A 15,803-nucleotide genomic window follows, 5' to 3' on the forward strand; every position below is an offset into this window, starting at 1 on the left:
ATGTATGAGGGCTTTCCTCTTTGTGCCGTTCCTGGCAGTCATCCAGTGCTTAGACTTCTGTGAAACCGAAACCAGTTGGACTTTAGTGTCCTTTTATACGTGTAACATACACCACGCGATTATCAAGATGACAAATTTCCTGACGTTATTTAGGGAGGACAGATACATTATTAATATAACTCGCCCAATGAACTTTATGGACTGTGTTCTGGGGTTTAAGGGGCTCAACAAGTAGTTTGAAACCCAATCCCAGAGTCACGATTCCTTTGAACACTCCATAGAAGCAGTTCATGAATCATGCTGTAAATTATGCTGCAATCCAAATAATGAGCTTACCGCTCCTTCTGATCCTGTCCTCCAGCACCTCTGTGTGTCCGTTGGGCAGTTTCTTGGTGAAAACCTGGGCCGAACGCAGGAACATCGCCTCTACGGCGGAACCTTTCAACAAAGCGATCTGATCTTCGTGATCCAGAGACTGAAAACCTGCTCAGAAAACAAGAACCTGAGTATGTTTGCTTAGAACTGGGGGAGATCAGTGTAATATAAAGTGTCTCATGACCTTATCTTGAACTATGTGATCTTGTTCTTGTGATCAAGTTGTATAGGAAGTACTATACAGTGTAAAGATATTATATGATCAATAAGTTATGACAACGTGTTTTTACATTACTTAAACTTTTCTTTTTTACAAGTTAAAAGATTCATTTTTCAAATAGTCAGTTTTATGTAATATTGAAGTTGAAATTACTTAAACATCCAAGTTGATTTTTACAGTGTAGAAATAGCTGTTCTAGAATTAGAAATAACAGTACCTGGTATGTTTTTTGTGAACTCAACCAGCACCTGGACATGACTAGTTGCCATTTCGGTCAGTAGAAGGAAGTTTTCTTCTGTGTTAAATTGGTCTTGTAGCTATGGACAGGTTAGAAGAGGGAAATAAAATATATCAGCATGCAAATAAGCCACTGTTTTATGACATTGGGGTGGCAATAACCTTGGTTACATAATGATTTAACAGAGATAAGAAAAGGCAAAGTTGTTTACTAATTTTAACAGTAGCATTTGACTGCTTTGTACATTAATGAATCATAAAAAGATCAAAGAATGTGATCTAAAATAAGATAAGTAAGGGCGTAAGGTTGATGGGTTCTTTTTATTTCCAGAAGACATACCAGTTTTTTTGCCATATCCTGAGGGATGCGATGCTTGTTGTGAGCGTCAACTATATAACTTATTAAAGCCTGCTGGTCTTGGCTCAGTTCTATATTTTCCTGAAACAAGAAAATGTGGCAAAAAGTCAAAATGTATAAACCTTTTTTTTTCTGCATTTGGGTCAGGGGGAATTCCAATACGTGGACTAAGGAATAAAGATTGGTGGTGTCAACTAGCCAACTTTTGATCCTGCACAGCCATTTTACAACCCTTCATCATATAATCTTTCAGAAGTAACCGTATATATGTGGGAAAAAGTGAGAAGAATGATATTTTGTCATCATGGTGAAGAGAATCATTGAGGTTGCCCTTTAACCTTTTATAGCACTTCAATAAAAGTTGCCATAGAACACCCTTAACTTTAGTTTGCAATTATACCTGCAAAGTTATGTTATAACAAGCATGGCATCAAGGAAACTATCTCAAAAAGTTGAACGAATCAAAAAGTGATATTTTTGCATAATTTGTTTTCCTAGAAACTCACAACTGATTATAATAATATTAACCCAATCAGTACCTGCGCTCTTACCTTGGAGGATTTTGTGGTAGATACAACCTGTTTAGAATCTCTACTATCACCAACATCATCCCCTATACTTTCGTCAGATGAGGCTTTTGTGTTTTTCCTCAGTCTTTTGGATTTGCACTGGATTTCTGTTAACAAGCCTGAGGATGCAAATACAAAAGAGATGCATAAACTAGACTGGCATACTGGAGACAAGCAATCTGTTTCTTATCAAGGTTTATGTATAATATCTTTTGAACATCAGACTCTGTTGTATAATTAAAAATAATGATTCTAGGTAACAATTCAATATTTTGTATCCATCCTATTCATGTGAAACTTAGAAAATACAGCTTTTTCTTTTTCTATACAGGTGGAGCTGGGGAATGTGGAGGGTTTCTGAAAGCACATGCAACTGCTACAGCAAATGCTACCCATGTATTTGAAGGTTCAGCACGTGAGCTCATTGGCTACTGATACAGAAGGAACCAACCAGCTGTGCCCTATAAATAATGACGTGATTACGAGCAGGTTGAGTTAGGACCTATTAGCCAGCGCCATCTAGAGTTTCATAACAGAACTTTGCATTTATTGAAAACGGCTGTTTTACAGATCAAACTGTCTCATCTGATTTCACGTTATTGCGTGACTTTCAGGCTGACGAGAAACAAGTTTTACAACGTTTGCAGTGCTCTTACTCACATTCTGCGAGCATGCCCATCTCTTTGCACTTCCTGAGTCGACACTCTTGGCATTTCCTGCGCATGTACATGTCCATCTCACAGTTTCCTCCACTCTTACACTTATATACAGCATTCTTTGTGATACTCCTTCTGAAGAAACCTAGAAGAAATACCATTGCATCAATAACAGAGTTATGGACGTCTTCCTGTTCAATAATTGTTTGATGTCTTCTTTTTGCTTATTTTATTATTATTACTATTGTTACGAAGTTATTATTTTGCTGATTGCCCTTGTCTTTTATCAGGTGTGAGGATTTACTATGTAAATATAAAATCCCTTGATATTTGTGCCAGTTTTTTTCATTACTTTTACCTTTTTACATTTCTCATGTTTTTTTGAGGATAGAAAAAAATCATTTTGTTATTTGCATTTAGCATTGTTTTTAGCATTGCACACCTATAGAACAGACCTGAAATCCATTTTGGGTTCACAATTTACCCCCTAAAATCCACTGTTCTAGTAAATATGTATTTTTAGGTTGTTTTTTTTTACCCATCATACTATCAGTTGTCTGATACACAGATGGCAAGAATAGACATACAAAAGCATCCAGGTGCAAAATTCATAATTTGCTCTATAACCATTCTCTTATTCTGAAAACTATTGTAAAAATACGAGAAGCAAAAGTGGCTACACGCCTAGACTTTGAGAGACAAGAAGGTCACTTTGTAAACACAGTTCAAGGAATAGGTTCATTGCAGCCCAGTACTTGTAACGTATATGGTGTAATGTTTAAGACATTACGTTCAGTACTGTAATACCGATACTCCTGGATGCTTGATTTCCAGTTCTAGGCAGCAGACAAACACGTGCAGTTGTTTTTGGAACAGGTAATTATTACAGCATGAACCCATGAGCACAATGACACACATTAACTTTGCATGGCGGCGTGTGGCTCTGGTTGCCTACATCATTATTCAGCAGAAAGCTGAGAGGGAACCCAATCCAAACTGAACGTGAAGGTGCCAACCCTATGGGATTCTGGACACATAGCCCAGGATCTGCCCTTTGGGCATTGTCCATGCACAGGTGGAATTACACTTGCAGTCATTCAGCCAATGATTTTCCAAAGAGCTAAAATTGGCGCATGCATGGGGTTACATGTCATTTATTACGTCCTTCATAAGTTAGCCAAGACTAGGCACACTGCAATATGAAGGTTTAAAGAGGTCACAGAACAAAGGGTGCAACAGCACATGTTATATATCAAATAAAAAAAATGGCAAAGCTATATGTTTGACCTTAAAGGTTATGTATAATTTATGCCTCTTGCATGAAATAATATAGGGAAAATAATTGTTTTCAAACAGCTTTCCATTATGTCTTCTTTGAGTGAGGCAGATAGTCCCGCTCCAAACTCACACCGTTGGTTGAGCCAATGTTGCTATGTCAGGCTGGTCTGATTTAAAAAAACAAACAATTGAATTGCCAAATGATGAGAACTTTCGGTAACGCTTCCTTTTACAGTACAGTACTTACAGTGTACTTACCTAGAAAGTACTGGCTAATATAAGGTAAGTACATGGGTTAGGGGTAGGTTCAGGTTTAGTACCTATAGTTATTACCCAGTAATTGTAATTACTATAATAAAGTACATAGTATGTACATGGGTAACAGGAGTGTAAAAGCAAGCTTTACCAAACTTTCTTTGTTCAAAATTAACAGAACTTCATCAATTTTACCATTTACTATGGTGAGCCTATTATAAGTTTGGTTTTTTTAGACCAGAGGGATGATTTTCGCGGGAAATTGCGTAGGCCTACGTCACTCGAGTGTGCATTTGTGGTATCCGTAAACAGAGAAAAGTGTTCAGGCAGCGAACCAAACCAAAAAGGTTGACGGAGTAGCTAAATCTTGAACTTCCGGAAAATCACCCGTTTAAAACAACAACAACAACAACCTCCAAACAGAGCCTGCTGGCAAAAAGATAATGTGTTAGAGCTCGTAAAAAAAACGAGCATCAATTGGCTCGGCTTTTCGGAAATGGGGAGAACTGAGGGATTTGAAATGTTGTAAAAGCTAGAGACTGTGTTTTTATTACTCAACAGGCGAGTATATGAATTTTATTAAACAGATAAATTGCCATATGTAACAGATTGTAAAGCATTATCTGTGAAGGGTTATTTCAAGGGTTACCGTAGCAATGTGCTGGAATTTATTTTCAAGGAAGTAAGTTACCGTGTCTATTTCTAAACTGGTTATGTCTCTAAAGCTTAGTAGTGAATGTTTTATGTGCTGTAGGATAATCTATATATCTTATAGTTATGAAAAATAACCATCTGCACAGTCACACAGCTGAAGCATAACCAAAACACTGTTCTTCCGCAAAATACAGTTTTGTTTTTTAACCGCTAGAGGGCCAAAAGTTACATAGTGTACCAATAATAAATTAATGTAAAAAAAAAAAAAAAAAGATGCAATCCAATAATTGGCTAATAGTAGCTATACAGCAACACTAACACCATATTAACATTTCAACATATTTAAATGATTCATATTTATATAAAATCTATTAGCCTACAGAGAAAATCATAACTTGTATCTTTATCTACATGTTTTCATATGAACAACCTGTAACTATACTGATCTCAGTATAGCCTTTATAGTTAAGCCTGCGTGTCAAACTCAGTCCATGGAGGGTCACAGCCCTGCAGAGTTTAGCTTAAACCTCAATTAAACACACCTGATCCAGCTAATCTTGTCCTTCAGGCTCATTTGAAAAACGGCGCGCGGAAATGTAGTCCGATCCGATTCCCGAAAGTAGCCTATAATTCATATGCTGGTTCTTTTTAGTCAAGCAAAACCATACACCGCAAACCAATCTAGTCAGGTTCCCGAACGAATGACTTTAAGCATATTTTAGAGAATCAAAAGCTAGTGTAGTCCGATTCCCGATGATAATAATCTAATGAATCAGTTCTTTTTAGTGAATCAAACACAAACAGCTTACACAGGGGTGTCAAACTCAGTTCCTGGAGGGCCACAGTCCTTCATAGTTTAGTTCCAACCTTGCTCCAACACACATACACGTATTTTTGATTCACTTAAAAAAGAACCAGCATAAAAGATTCATTAGTTTGCCAATCGAGCTGTCTGCTTCATTCAGTAGCGGTGTTCCGTGGACGTGGGAGAACCATTGACAGAAACGTGGAACCGAATCTGAATAAGAACTAAGAACGGTTCCCGGCCCTGTGAAAAGCTTGAGTTTGCCAAATAAAGCTTTGGAGTAAAAACGGCTGCAAAAGAAAAGTAAAATGGGATTCACCTTTGCATCCTTCACATGTGAGTGCATTGTAGTGATACCCTGATGCTTTATCTCCACAGACAACACACAGTTCTTCGCCTTTGCTCCTTCCGGAGTGGGCTGCGTGTCTGGACCTTTTACACGCAGTCGGGACTACGGGGCAAGACTCGTCGAGCTCATTATCAAAGCTGCCTTCCAACGGTCCTTTCCTCATCTCAAACACATTGGATGTAGAGTACCACTCCTCCCCACTGTACTGTGAGTAGCAATGCTGATTGGAGTAGTATGATGGTGATGACATGGAGGGCTCCACCGAGGTGTACTGCATGCTGGGATAGCTGGTGAAGGGCATGACTTCCTGGTCATGTAGCAAAGGACTGTTCTGCTCTGCCAGAATATCTGAGGAGAAGATGGCAAGAGTGAGTAGTGCTTGTCAGTTTACATGTGTCATGGAGAAGCAAAGATCAGGTTAACCTTACTGATTTAGCCCAGCACAAAGTGCTAATAGTTCTTATGCCAACAGGACGATTAGTGAAACTACAACACACTGAGGTACTGTTACCTTGCAGACACCCCCAGAGCCATTAAAATCTCCACTACTGATAAGTGAGTGTTAAAAACATAACCAGCCTCTATCTAAATAGTAGCAGGAGATTTTGTGACATGTACATAATACAGAAGTCGAACACACCCAGAAATAAAACAAGAAATCATTAACCAAGCTCTTTTTTTATACACAAAATCACTGTCTGAGGGTTTTAATTTTTAGAATTTTTATATATTTTTTTATAACAATTTTGGTTTGGATATTTGATAATTGGCTCTATTAATAAACAAGACAAGTAGGGATGCACGATATATCAGCCACCATATTGGTATCAGCCGATATATGTTTGTTTTTAATTTGATCACTATCGGCCTGATAAGAAAATCTGTCCGATATATTAAAGCCGATAAATAATGTATTATTTCCTTCAGATGTGCACTGTTTGCCATGATGGTTTTGAATTGCTTGAAATATAATTGGAATCACTTCAAAAAAGTAAAATACAGTTAAGTGCAATATGCAGTGCAAATCTGTCATATAGGCTACATAGAAATTGCAATGAGAACATTATAATTGTGTGATTGAGACCAAAAATTATATAAAAATTTGGATTTAGATTTATCGGCCAAGATATCTATTTGAGCTTGTAATTGTTCATTTTTCCTGTGAAACGACAGACTTCTCTGATGTCGTATGCCGTACTTCTCCAAACATTTAGTTTAAGCACCGCCCCTTTCTTACAATCAACTACAAGCTCGCATTCAGATCTGCCTCCATCCAATCAACAACAGAACCGATGGATACAACCTAGTCCCCGGCCTACGTTTTTTTTCATTTTCGATAATTAACACAGAAGAACAGATTTGTTGCTAAAATAACAGATTTGTTGCTACTTCTGTTACATTGCGACTTTAAACTGCATTTGTTATTATTTAGGTTAGTTGCTGTGAACATGTTGACTTGAATTAACTTGCTTAGCAAGATTTTCTTCACATTGACCATAAAAGAAGACACTTTATGCTAATGACCGCTACAGCGCCTCATGTGGCAGCATTGAGAAGTTTACAAGCACTTTCTGTTACGTATTGTGGTCTGGACAATTTCAGAACACAATGATGCTGGAAATAAAGTTAGAATAGTGTCTAAAAATGTTGCTAGCATTAAGTATGTTTCAAGCCCAGCTTTTCAGTCATCAGGTCATCTGCGCTTTTCCTTTTTTTATTCTTTATTAACAAAAATGAAAAAAGAAATTTTGCCCAAATGTAGTTCAGTTTCAAAAAAAATGTCACAACAAACTCCTTGCAACCTGCATGGCAATTCAATAACTTTCAAGTAAAAAGCCATCTAAAAAGTTTGTACTAAATTCATAACACAATATATTATGAGCACTGTGTCATGAGTGGTACCGACCTGAACCCTTCTCCTGAACCATGGCCATTTCAGTGCTACCCAGTAAGGGTACTGATGATCATTAGCTGTATCGATTCCTAACCATCCAACTATATTCCTTCAACTCCTCAGCATGTGTCTTTGTGTCTCTTTTCACAAAGTATTACTGTTCCTGAACACTTGAAATCCTCAGAAGTGCTAGTGTGAACAAAGGTTGCTATAGTTGCTCATTAACCTGACAGTCACAGTTCCCGGTCTCATAACAGGTAGGATCGATCTAGTTTTATAAATGTCATAGAACAAAACATGCTGACGCGTGGTGGTAAAATTAAAGGTGACAGTTTCACTTTTTTTGCTTCTGCTAATAACAGAAATTTGCTTCAGTTTATTTCATAGTTTCTGACTCATATTATTATTACATCACCCATGGCAAAATATATAGGATTAGAAAAACATAAGAAAGAAATCAGTGTGAATTTCCAATATAGCCTACTCACCAAAAAAGTGTGAGCCCTCTGATAGAGGGAATGCATCGCTGGTTGGGATCTGTAAAGGTCCCACCACATTGACGTCATGGCCCACCCACTCATTCATTCAGAAGCCTGTGTGTTGAGTCTTGGCGTCCAAAGATCCCTCAGTTCAGAATGGAAATGATGGGGTTAATCCTGTTTCTTCTAGACAAATGGAGGAAGTGATTTCTTAACTTGCATGCGGAGGAAGGTTTTATTGCAAATTAAGGTATTGACGCAATCTAGTAAAACACTTTACATAAATTGTTACACTTTGATTTAGGTGCAAGATTCAGGACAAAAAACAGTGATTAACCTTTTATACTACAGCAATATCATTCACATTCATTCACATTCCCTTGTGAAACCATTCAGGAGGACAATGTCCTGTTAATCTTATGGTGTAACTGTTAGAAGTCATTTCAGATATGCAGGACATAATTATTATTGTTGTTGTTTTTTTTGTGTGTTTTTTCAATGGGAAATTCTAGAAATAATAGCAGTGACCTTTGCACCAGTTCCAGCTCTGGTCATTTTATTTAGCACACCTGAACAATCTGGCACTAAATTTCATGATGTCTGCTTTTTTCCATGTTTTTCAATAACTAAATTACCTATCGTCGTCTTTTGGATTATTCACATTATGTTTTGATAGCGCAGCACAATATTTCATCCAGTAATCTCAGATTCTTCTCTATATAGCCCAGGTTAGACCAGGCAACTATATCATTTTTATAAACGCATAGTGCTGCTTATAAAAACCTTTTATAATCCTGACACTGACAGGTAGAGAGGGATCCTTTAGTGTTCGCCTACCTTATGTGGCTGAAATGAAACATTAATATTCAGAAGTTTAACTACATAAATGAGGTTTTAATTACTTTAACTTTCAGCACTATGAAATTAGGTTTTAATTACTTTACTTCACAGTGCTATTACTTTAAGAAACCATAAAGTGAACAAAATGAACTTGTCCAGGCAGGAAAATGTTATGTGTGCTTAAAAGTTCTTAAAATATCAATATTAGCATGTCTGCTCATGTTCTTTTGAAACTGTATAAAGCAATTCTAGCGCCATTCCTTTGAAAACTTTGGAGGTAAAACACCATCTTACGCCCAGCAGCAATGCTCTTTTTCCACCAACGGTGCCATTTTATGACGTTCACACCTTTCTTGTAAATAATACAAGATGAAACACTGGTTCCTTTAAGAAAAGTAACAGTGCTGTGATAGGATATGTGGCCACAGTGTCACAAGCTACTATCAGACCAGGCCTAAACCATTAGCGATATTGATTGATACATCAGTCACAACCAGTTTCCCATTTTTATATGCAATTAATCCAATCTATAATTTCCCATGAGCTTACATGCTCATACACGGAGGGTCTCATAACATAGTGCAATTTCAAACCAGTAAATCTCTTCACCCACCCTTGCCAAAAGTTATATAAGCTATCAAAGCTGATTTATTTTAGTAACAAATATCAGAAATGTTATTTTCTTACCTATTGCTTTAACAGACGCTGTGTGCTCTGTGGTCCCGTTTTGATGTTCAAAGCCATCAGTATTTGGGAAGAGGAATCAAGCTTTGTGTGTTACTAGACAGTTCTCTGAGCGGATGGGGTCATTGGGAAAAGGGACAGTGGTTATTAATTAAACTATCTCTCTGTTTCTCCTCATGAGTAGTAGCAGTCCCTCCCTTTCCCATGTGCTCCAAACTTTGGCTGACAGGCCTACAAATGCAGCATTACCTCCTTAATAGTGAGAGATAACCCGTCCAGCACACCCTTCTTCCCAACACATTCCCCAGTGATGCACCCCCACATACCACTCATGAAAACACAATTATTACTGAATAACGCTAGTCGCTCATGCTATTGAAAGCATTTGGATAGAAGCACATCAGCTCTATTTTGGCTCATGACTGAAAACTTTGATATCCGATACTTGTGTTCAAATTATAAGCTTGATCTTTGTTGGTTTGGTTCAAAATTGTGCATTGCAATTTGGTCACATTACATATTACGTGAAGGAGTAGACTACTTCAGGGTCTGATGATTGCTCAATGACCAATTATACTGCAACTTGGCTCATGATATTCTAAACGGGCATGATGACACATTTGGCAACACATGGCAGGCTGACACTAGTGTCAATTGCTGGAAATAAACTTTAGACGATCTGTTTCACTGCGCTTCTCAAAGACCGTTCCATAATATACACTGAAATGCACATTTACTAGATACGTTTGCATCATTTGTGTTCCTAACTTTGAGATTATTAGAATGTTTTCAATCTTCCAAGGATTTTTTTAGAAATACTTAATATACTTCATTAATCAAAATTCATTTAAAACATTTAATATTATGCTTATTAAACTATAATTTTCGAAAACATTAAATTGGATTCAATTTCTAAAATGTTTTGCATTTTTATGTATTATGTTGGGTCCTCTAAATAAATTAATAAAAATAAGTGATTAATGAGAAAAAAATAAATATAAAATAATCTAAAAAATAAAACAATTCCTACTTGAATATAACAAAATTTAAAAATGTAATGAAGATGTAATGTCTTATTTAATCTGTTTGCAGAAGCCCAAATATATTTCTCGAAATAAATAAAAATATTTTTAAATAAAAAATATTTTTTGAGACAATTACCACAATACACTGTAAAAAGACGTTGCAAATAAAACTATTAAAGTATGTTTTAAAAGAAAATACTACTTAAAAAGTCACGTTTAATTCAATGTGTTATTGTTACGGGTGTGGTGCAGGTTGAAGGAGAGGCAGCAGTCAGCAGATCAAATACAATAATCTTTACTAAATAACTCAGACCAGGAATCCAGAAAACACTAACACACCATATACAAACGTACATACGAACGAGAACCGAACAGGAGTGAGGGAGAACACAGGGTTTAAATACACAGAACAGATTAGGAGAACAAGACACAGCTGGGGCAAATAAACTAGACACAGGTGAAGGAACTGAACACAAACGAGGAGCGGGAAAACTAACACAGGACTAAACCAAATCACAATGACGGGGGGAAACACAGGACACACATGTAACATAACGCCCCCTCCAAAAAGGCGCGTCCTCGCGCCGTATAACTTCAAAAGGGGTGGGGGGGCGGGCGCCCTGGAGGCTGACGAGGGCGTGGCCTACCCTGAGCAGGAAGCCTCCAGGGCGGAGCAGGATGTGCAGGAGGCCAGGGCGGAGACTTTCCCTCGGGCGGCCAGGGCGGAGACTTTCCCTCGGGCGGCCAGGGCGGAGACTTTCCCTCGGGCGGCCAGGGCGGAGACTTTCCCTCGGGCGGCCAGGGCGGAGACTTTCCCTCGGGCGGCCAGGGCGGAGACTTTCCCTCGGGCGGCCAGGGTGGAGACTTTCCCTCGGGTGGCCAGGGTGGAGAGGCCACTTCAGGTGGCCAGGGTGGAGAGGCCACTTCAGGTGGCCAGGGTGGAGAGGCCACTTCAGGTGGCCAGGGTGGAGAGGCCACTTCAGGTGGCCAGGGTGGAGACTGTCCCTCGGGTGGCTTATATCCCCCCCCCAAAATTTTCTTGGGGGGAGTGACGGGTTCAGAGACATGCTTGGGGGAACTGGACGGGACCAGCGGAGAAGGCACGGGAGGACTGGACGGGACCAGCGGAGAAGGCTCGGGAGGACTGGACGGGACCAGCGGAGAAGGCTCGGGAGGACTGGACGGGACCAGCGGAGAAGGCTCGGGAGGACTGGACGGGACCAGCGGAGAAGGCTCTGGCTCGGCAGGCGCGCGGGGAAGCTCTGGCTCGGCAGGCGTGCGGGGAGCTCCGGCTCGGCAGGCGTGCGGGGAAGCTCTGGCTCTGCAGGCGTTCAGGGAAGCTCAGGCTCGGCAGGGCTGCAGGGAAGCTTAGGCTCGGCAGGGCTGCAGGGAAGCTCAGGCTCGGCAGGGCTGCAGGGAAGCTCAGGCTCGGCAGGGCTGCAGGGAAGCTCAGGCTCGGCAGGGCTGCAGGGAAGCTCAGGCTCGGCAGGGCTGCAGGGAAGCTCAGGCTCGGCAGGGCTGCAGTGGGGCGCTGGCGGGCAAGCGACGTGAAGCTGCTGTGCAGGCTTGGCTGGGCTGGACGGAACCAGCGGTGAGGGCTTGGCTGGGCTGGACAGAACCAGTGGTGCAGGCTTGGCTGGGCTGGACAGAACCAGTGGTGCAGGCTTGGCTGGGCCGGACGGAACCAGTGGTGCAGGCTTGGCTAGGCTGGACCGAACCAGTGGTGAAGGGTCGGCTGGGCTGCAGGGAAGCTCTGTGTCCCAGTCTATAAGCCAGTCTTCCTCTTTTAGCTCCACCAAAATTCCAACTGGCACGGTGGGCATGACGTGATGCATAGGCATGACGGTCTCGGCAGAACGAGACACTGGACACAGTGGGGAGACAGGAACAGAAGGGAGATCTGGGGTTACATCAACGGTGTAGGACGATCCACTCACCCACAGGATGTTGTCGATATATTCCCTAAGGGAACATGTGGTGGCAGTAGCTGGAAATTGCCCAAAGAGTGGATCGTCCAGACCCATCCAGAAGGAGTGCTTGAGGGCTTCCTCTTTCCAGGACACCTGATGGGCGAGGTGGAGGAATTCCTCGACGTAGGTCTCGATCGGATGGTGATTCTGGGAGAGGCTGAGGAGAAGGTCGGTGGAATCTTGAGGGTAGAGGAAGATGCCCATAATGCTGCTGTAACGGTCGGTTCTTCTGTTACGGGTGTGGTGCAGGTTGAAGGAGAGGCAGCAGTCAGCAGATCAAATACAATAATCTTTACTAAATAACTCAGACCAGGAATCCAGAAAACACTAACACACCATATACAAACGTACATACGAACGAGAACCGAACAGGAGTGAGGGAGAACACAGGGTTTAAATACACAGAACAGATTAGGAGAACAAGACACAGCTGGGGCAAATAAACTAGACACAGGTGAAGGAACTGAACACAAACGAGGAGCGGGAAAACTAACACAGGACTAAACCAAATCACAATGACGGGGGGAAACACAGGACACACATGTAACAGTTATTTGCCGTTATTTTACTAGCAAATTAATACTAATACTAGCAGTTTAAATAGTTTCAAATTAAATCCTACATCAATTTTTTTTTCTGTGTACAAATGCATAGATGGTGTACTCTTCGAAAAAAGTTTTAATGTGGTAAAACCCAAGAGATCTTGAATCAATTTTAAAGAACACGTTATGCCAAAAATGCATAATGCTTTCATGTTGTTATTTAAATTTTATCTGATAAAGTATGTTTATCTGTTTAATTCATAAAATACAATTACGGTTAAAAAAGAATTAAAGCTAAATTAATTCATTAAAAGTAAGTCCATAAAATGATGCACTCTAAAAAATGTTGGGTTGTTTCAACCCAAATTTGGGTCAAATATGGACAAACCCAAATGTTGGGTTAAAAATGTAATTTAAAATGTTAACCCAACTTCAACTTTCACTTTCAACTGTAAATTTTTTAATTACATTTTTAACCCAACATCTGGGTTTGTCCATATTTGACCCAAATTTGGGTTGAAACAACCCAGCATTTTTTAGAGTGTGGAAACCCTTAAAAAGCTCTATATATGAAGTGCCTGACAGAACCCTATAAGGTTCTATATAAAACCAAGAGTGTAAAATTTCTTCTCTATGCCATGACATTTAGGTGAGTCACACGCTCACACCCCACTTGTGAGGTGTAATTTGACCAAAACGTGATGAAGTCCTGCATCTCGGTATAATTGCAAATGTATCTAAAAACAAGCTCTTAATCATTTACCGGCTGTTGCTCCATCCAAAGAGGGCCCTTCTGAGTCAACAGACAGCACTCTGAAATAAACAAAACCTTTGCCATAGGCTGGCAGTCGTTCTGAGCATGGAGGGTGGGGGAGGTATGGATGGCCTTGTGTGAAGGACACGCTCATGGCTCCATTAAAAATCTTTTAACGCTATCACCAAACACTTCAGCTATTTTGTGAGTCACACGGCACAGGCTTTTTTTTTTAAACAAGAAGTCCATTTTAACAGATTTAAATGCACTTTTTTAAATGAAATTTCACATCAAAAATACTTTTTGCTGTCGTTTTGAGGTGTCCAAGTGAATGTAGCGAGCGCTTAATCTCTCTCTATGTATGTAGTTTGATAAACCTAAGCCAAAGCAAACTAAAAGGTCTGAAATGCGAGAATGTGCTATCTCTAATACATTCTGAGTAATCACAGCTATGGTACAATAATGGAGAGCTATTACCTAAAGCCCCTTTAGGTTTGATAGTAATCTGGTACCTATCTGGTTGTTAATCTCAAAATAAAAAGTGCTTACTGTTTTAGAACCGCACATCAAATCATAAAAGGTAGATGTAGAGATAAGACCATCAAACAGTTCTACAAACCAGTGAGAGGCTGCATATCAGCATGTTAAACATGAGCTGTCAAGGACTGTGGCACAAAAAATGCCATTACACACCATAACAAGGTCCACAACCTTGAACTTTCCCAAGATTTACCCCAAAAAGACCTGTTAACATGTAATAGTATATAGTCAACCAAGCACATCAAATGATGGTGCATTAAATGACTGAAAACACACATTGCTGAAGTGTCACTTTACTCTGATCTATTCTTTAAGCTGTGCTGGAACTAGAGATTCAAGAAGTTGAATCTTGAGGGCTGAATAATATAGTAACCACATACGGTTTATGTTTGATTATGGTGGCACTGTTAATTGCACATTTTATGGTGGCAGTTACATAAAAAGTTTTTCTCTAATGTCCTTAAACTGGATAAAATAAAATTTGCATTAAGGTTGTCATTAAATTTTCTTTTTATAAAACATGGCAACCCATCAGGGTTATTTAGTGTATCCATACAATTATTAAAAACATTCTTATTTAGTGAAATAAAGCTGAAATTAAATTAAATATAACTATTTAAAAAGAAACTAAATAAAAAATAAAACTAAGGTAAGACTTCAACTAAAAATAAACAAATAAATTAAACCTATATAAACCTTTTAAAATTGTAATTCAATATTAATAAAAACTATAATAGTATATAAATAATATACTAAAATAAAGGGAGAACCATCAAGGGAGAACACTCTTTTCAGTAGACTACATTTGTTTATTTATTATTATTTTAAACTTTTTTTTATTTATTTATTTTTTATCTTTTGGACCAATTATGAAATGTATACTGTATATACACTTTTTTTTAAGCTCGGCAGTTTTCTGTGAGGACTGTTACGTTCAGACTGTCAGTACAAATATTATTTTTGTGCATTTCCGATTGAAATCAGATCCGATTTAGCAAGTGTGAACGGCCAACAATCACATGAAATGCGATTTATTTACAAATTACATTCAAATGTATATCTCTGATCGAATTTTGCGTTGTTTAGGTGACTTTCTCACGCCAAGTAAAACGTAAACGTCAGACGTCGTTATAGGAAACATGCTGAAAGTTGCTGCAGAAACAAGGTTGTGATGTTGCAAAAAGTCCCAGACAAGCAGAAAATAACAATATAATGGAGACCTGTTTTGAAACCGGTGGAGACGACAGCACAGAATAAAGCCGCACATTCCAACCTCCTACTGTTCTGCTGCTGCCGCCTCAAGATGCAGTAGTCCAGCT

At 39.3% G+C, this 15,803-nt stretch overlaps 1 protein-coding gene across 3 annotated transcripts in view; it reads right to left on the bottom strand.

Annotated features, from left to right (window-relative positions):
• nr1h4 (nuclear receptor subfamily 1, group H, member 4) overlaps window positions 1–9,782 on the bottom strand; it is a 45,897-nt gene extending 36,115 nt beyond the window's left edge. The window contains exons 1-8 of one of the 3 annotated variants that reach the window (XM_056261225.1): window positions 9,657–9,782; window positions 8,139–8,312; window positions 5,727–6,104; window positions 2,420–2,560; window positions 1,742–1,878; window positions 1,173–1,271; window positions 813–912; window positions 337–483 (exon numbers count right to left, since the gene is read on the bottom strand). In XM_056261225.1, coding sequence (XP_056117200.1) covers window positions 337–483; window positions 813–912; window positions 1,173–1,271; window positions 1,742–1,878; window positions 2,420–2,560; window positions 5,727–6,104; window positions 8,139–8,235 — 1,099 coding nt within the window. In that variant the 5' untranslated portion in view covers window positions 8,236–8,312; window positions 9,657–9,782. Of the gene's footprint in view, window positions 1–336; window positions 484–812; window positions 913–1,172; window positions 1,272–1,741; window positions 1,879–2,419; window positions 2,561–5,726; window positions 6,105–7,662; window positions 7,694–8,138; window positions 8,316–9,656 lie in introns of those variants that run through there. The other 2 variants (XM_056261224.1, XM_056261226.1) reach the window with 2 other exon arrangements.
• Window positions 9,783–15,803: the final 6,021 nt, after the last annotated feature.

The sequence above is a fragment of the Rhinichthys klamathensis genome, unplaced genomic scaffold (assembly GCF_029890125.1).
Source record: "Rhinichthys klamathensis goyatoka isolate OS25496 unplaced genomic scaffold, OSU_Roscu_1.1 h1tg000181l_1, whole genome shotgun sequence".
Classification (NCBI taxonomy): Eukaryota; Metazoa; Chordata; class Actinopteri; order Cypriniformes; family Leuciscidae; genus Rhinichthys; species Rhinichthys klamathensis.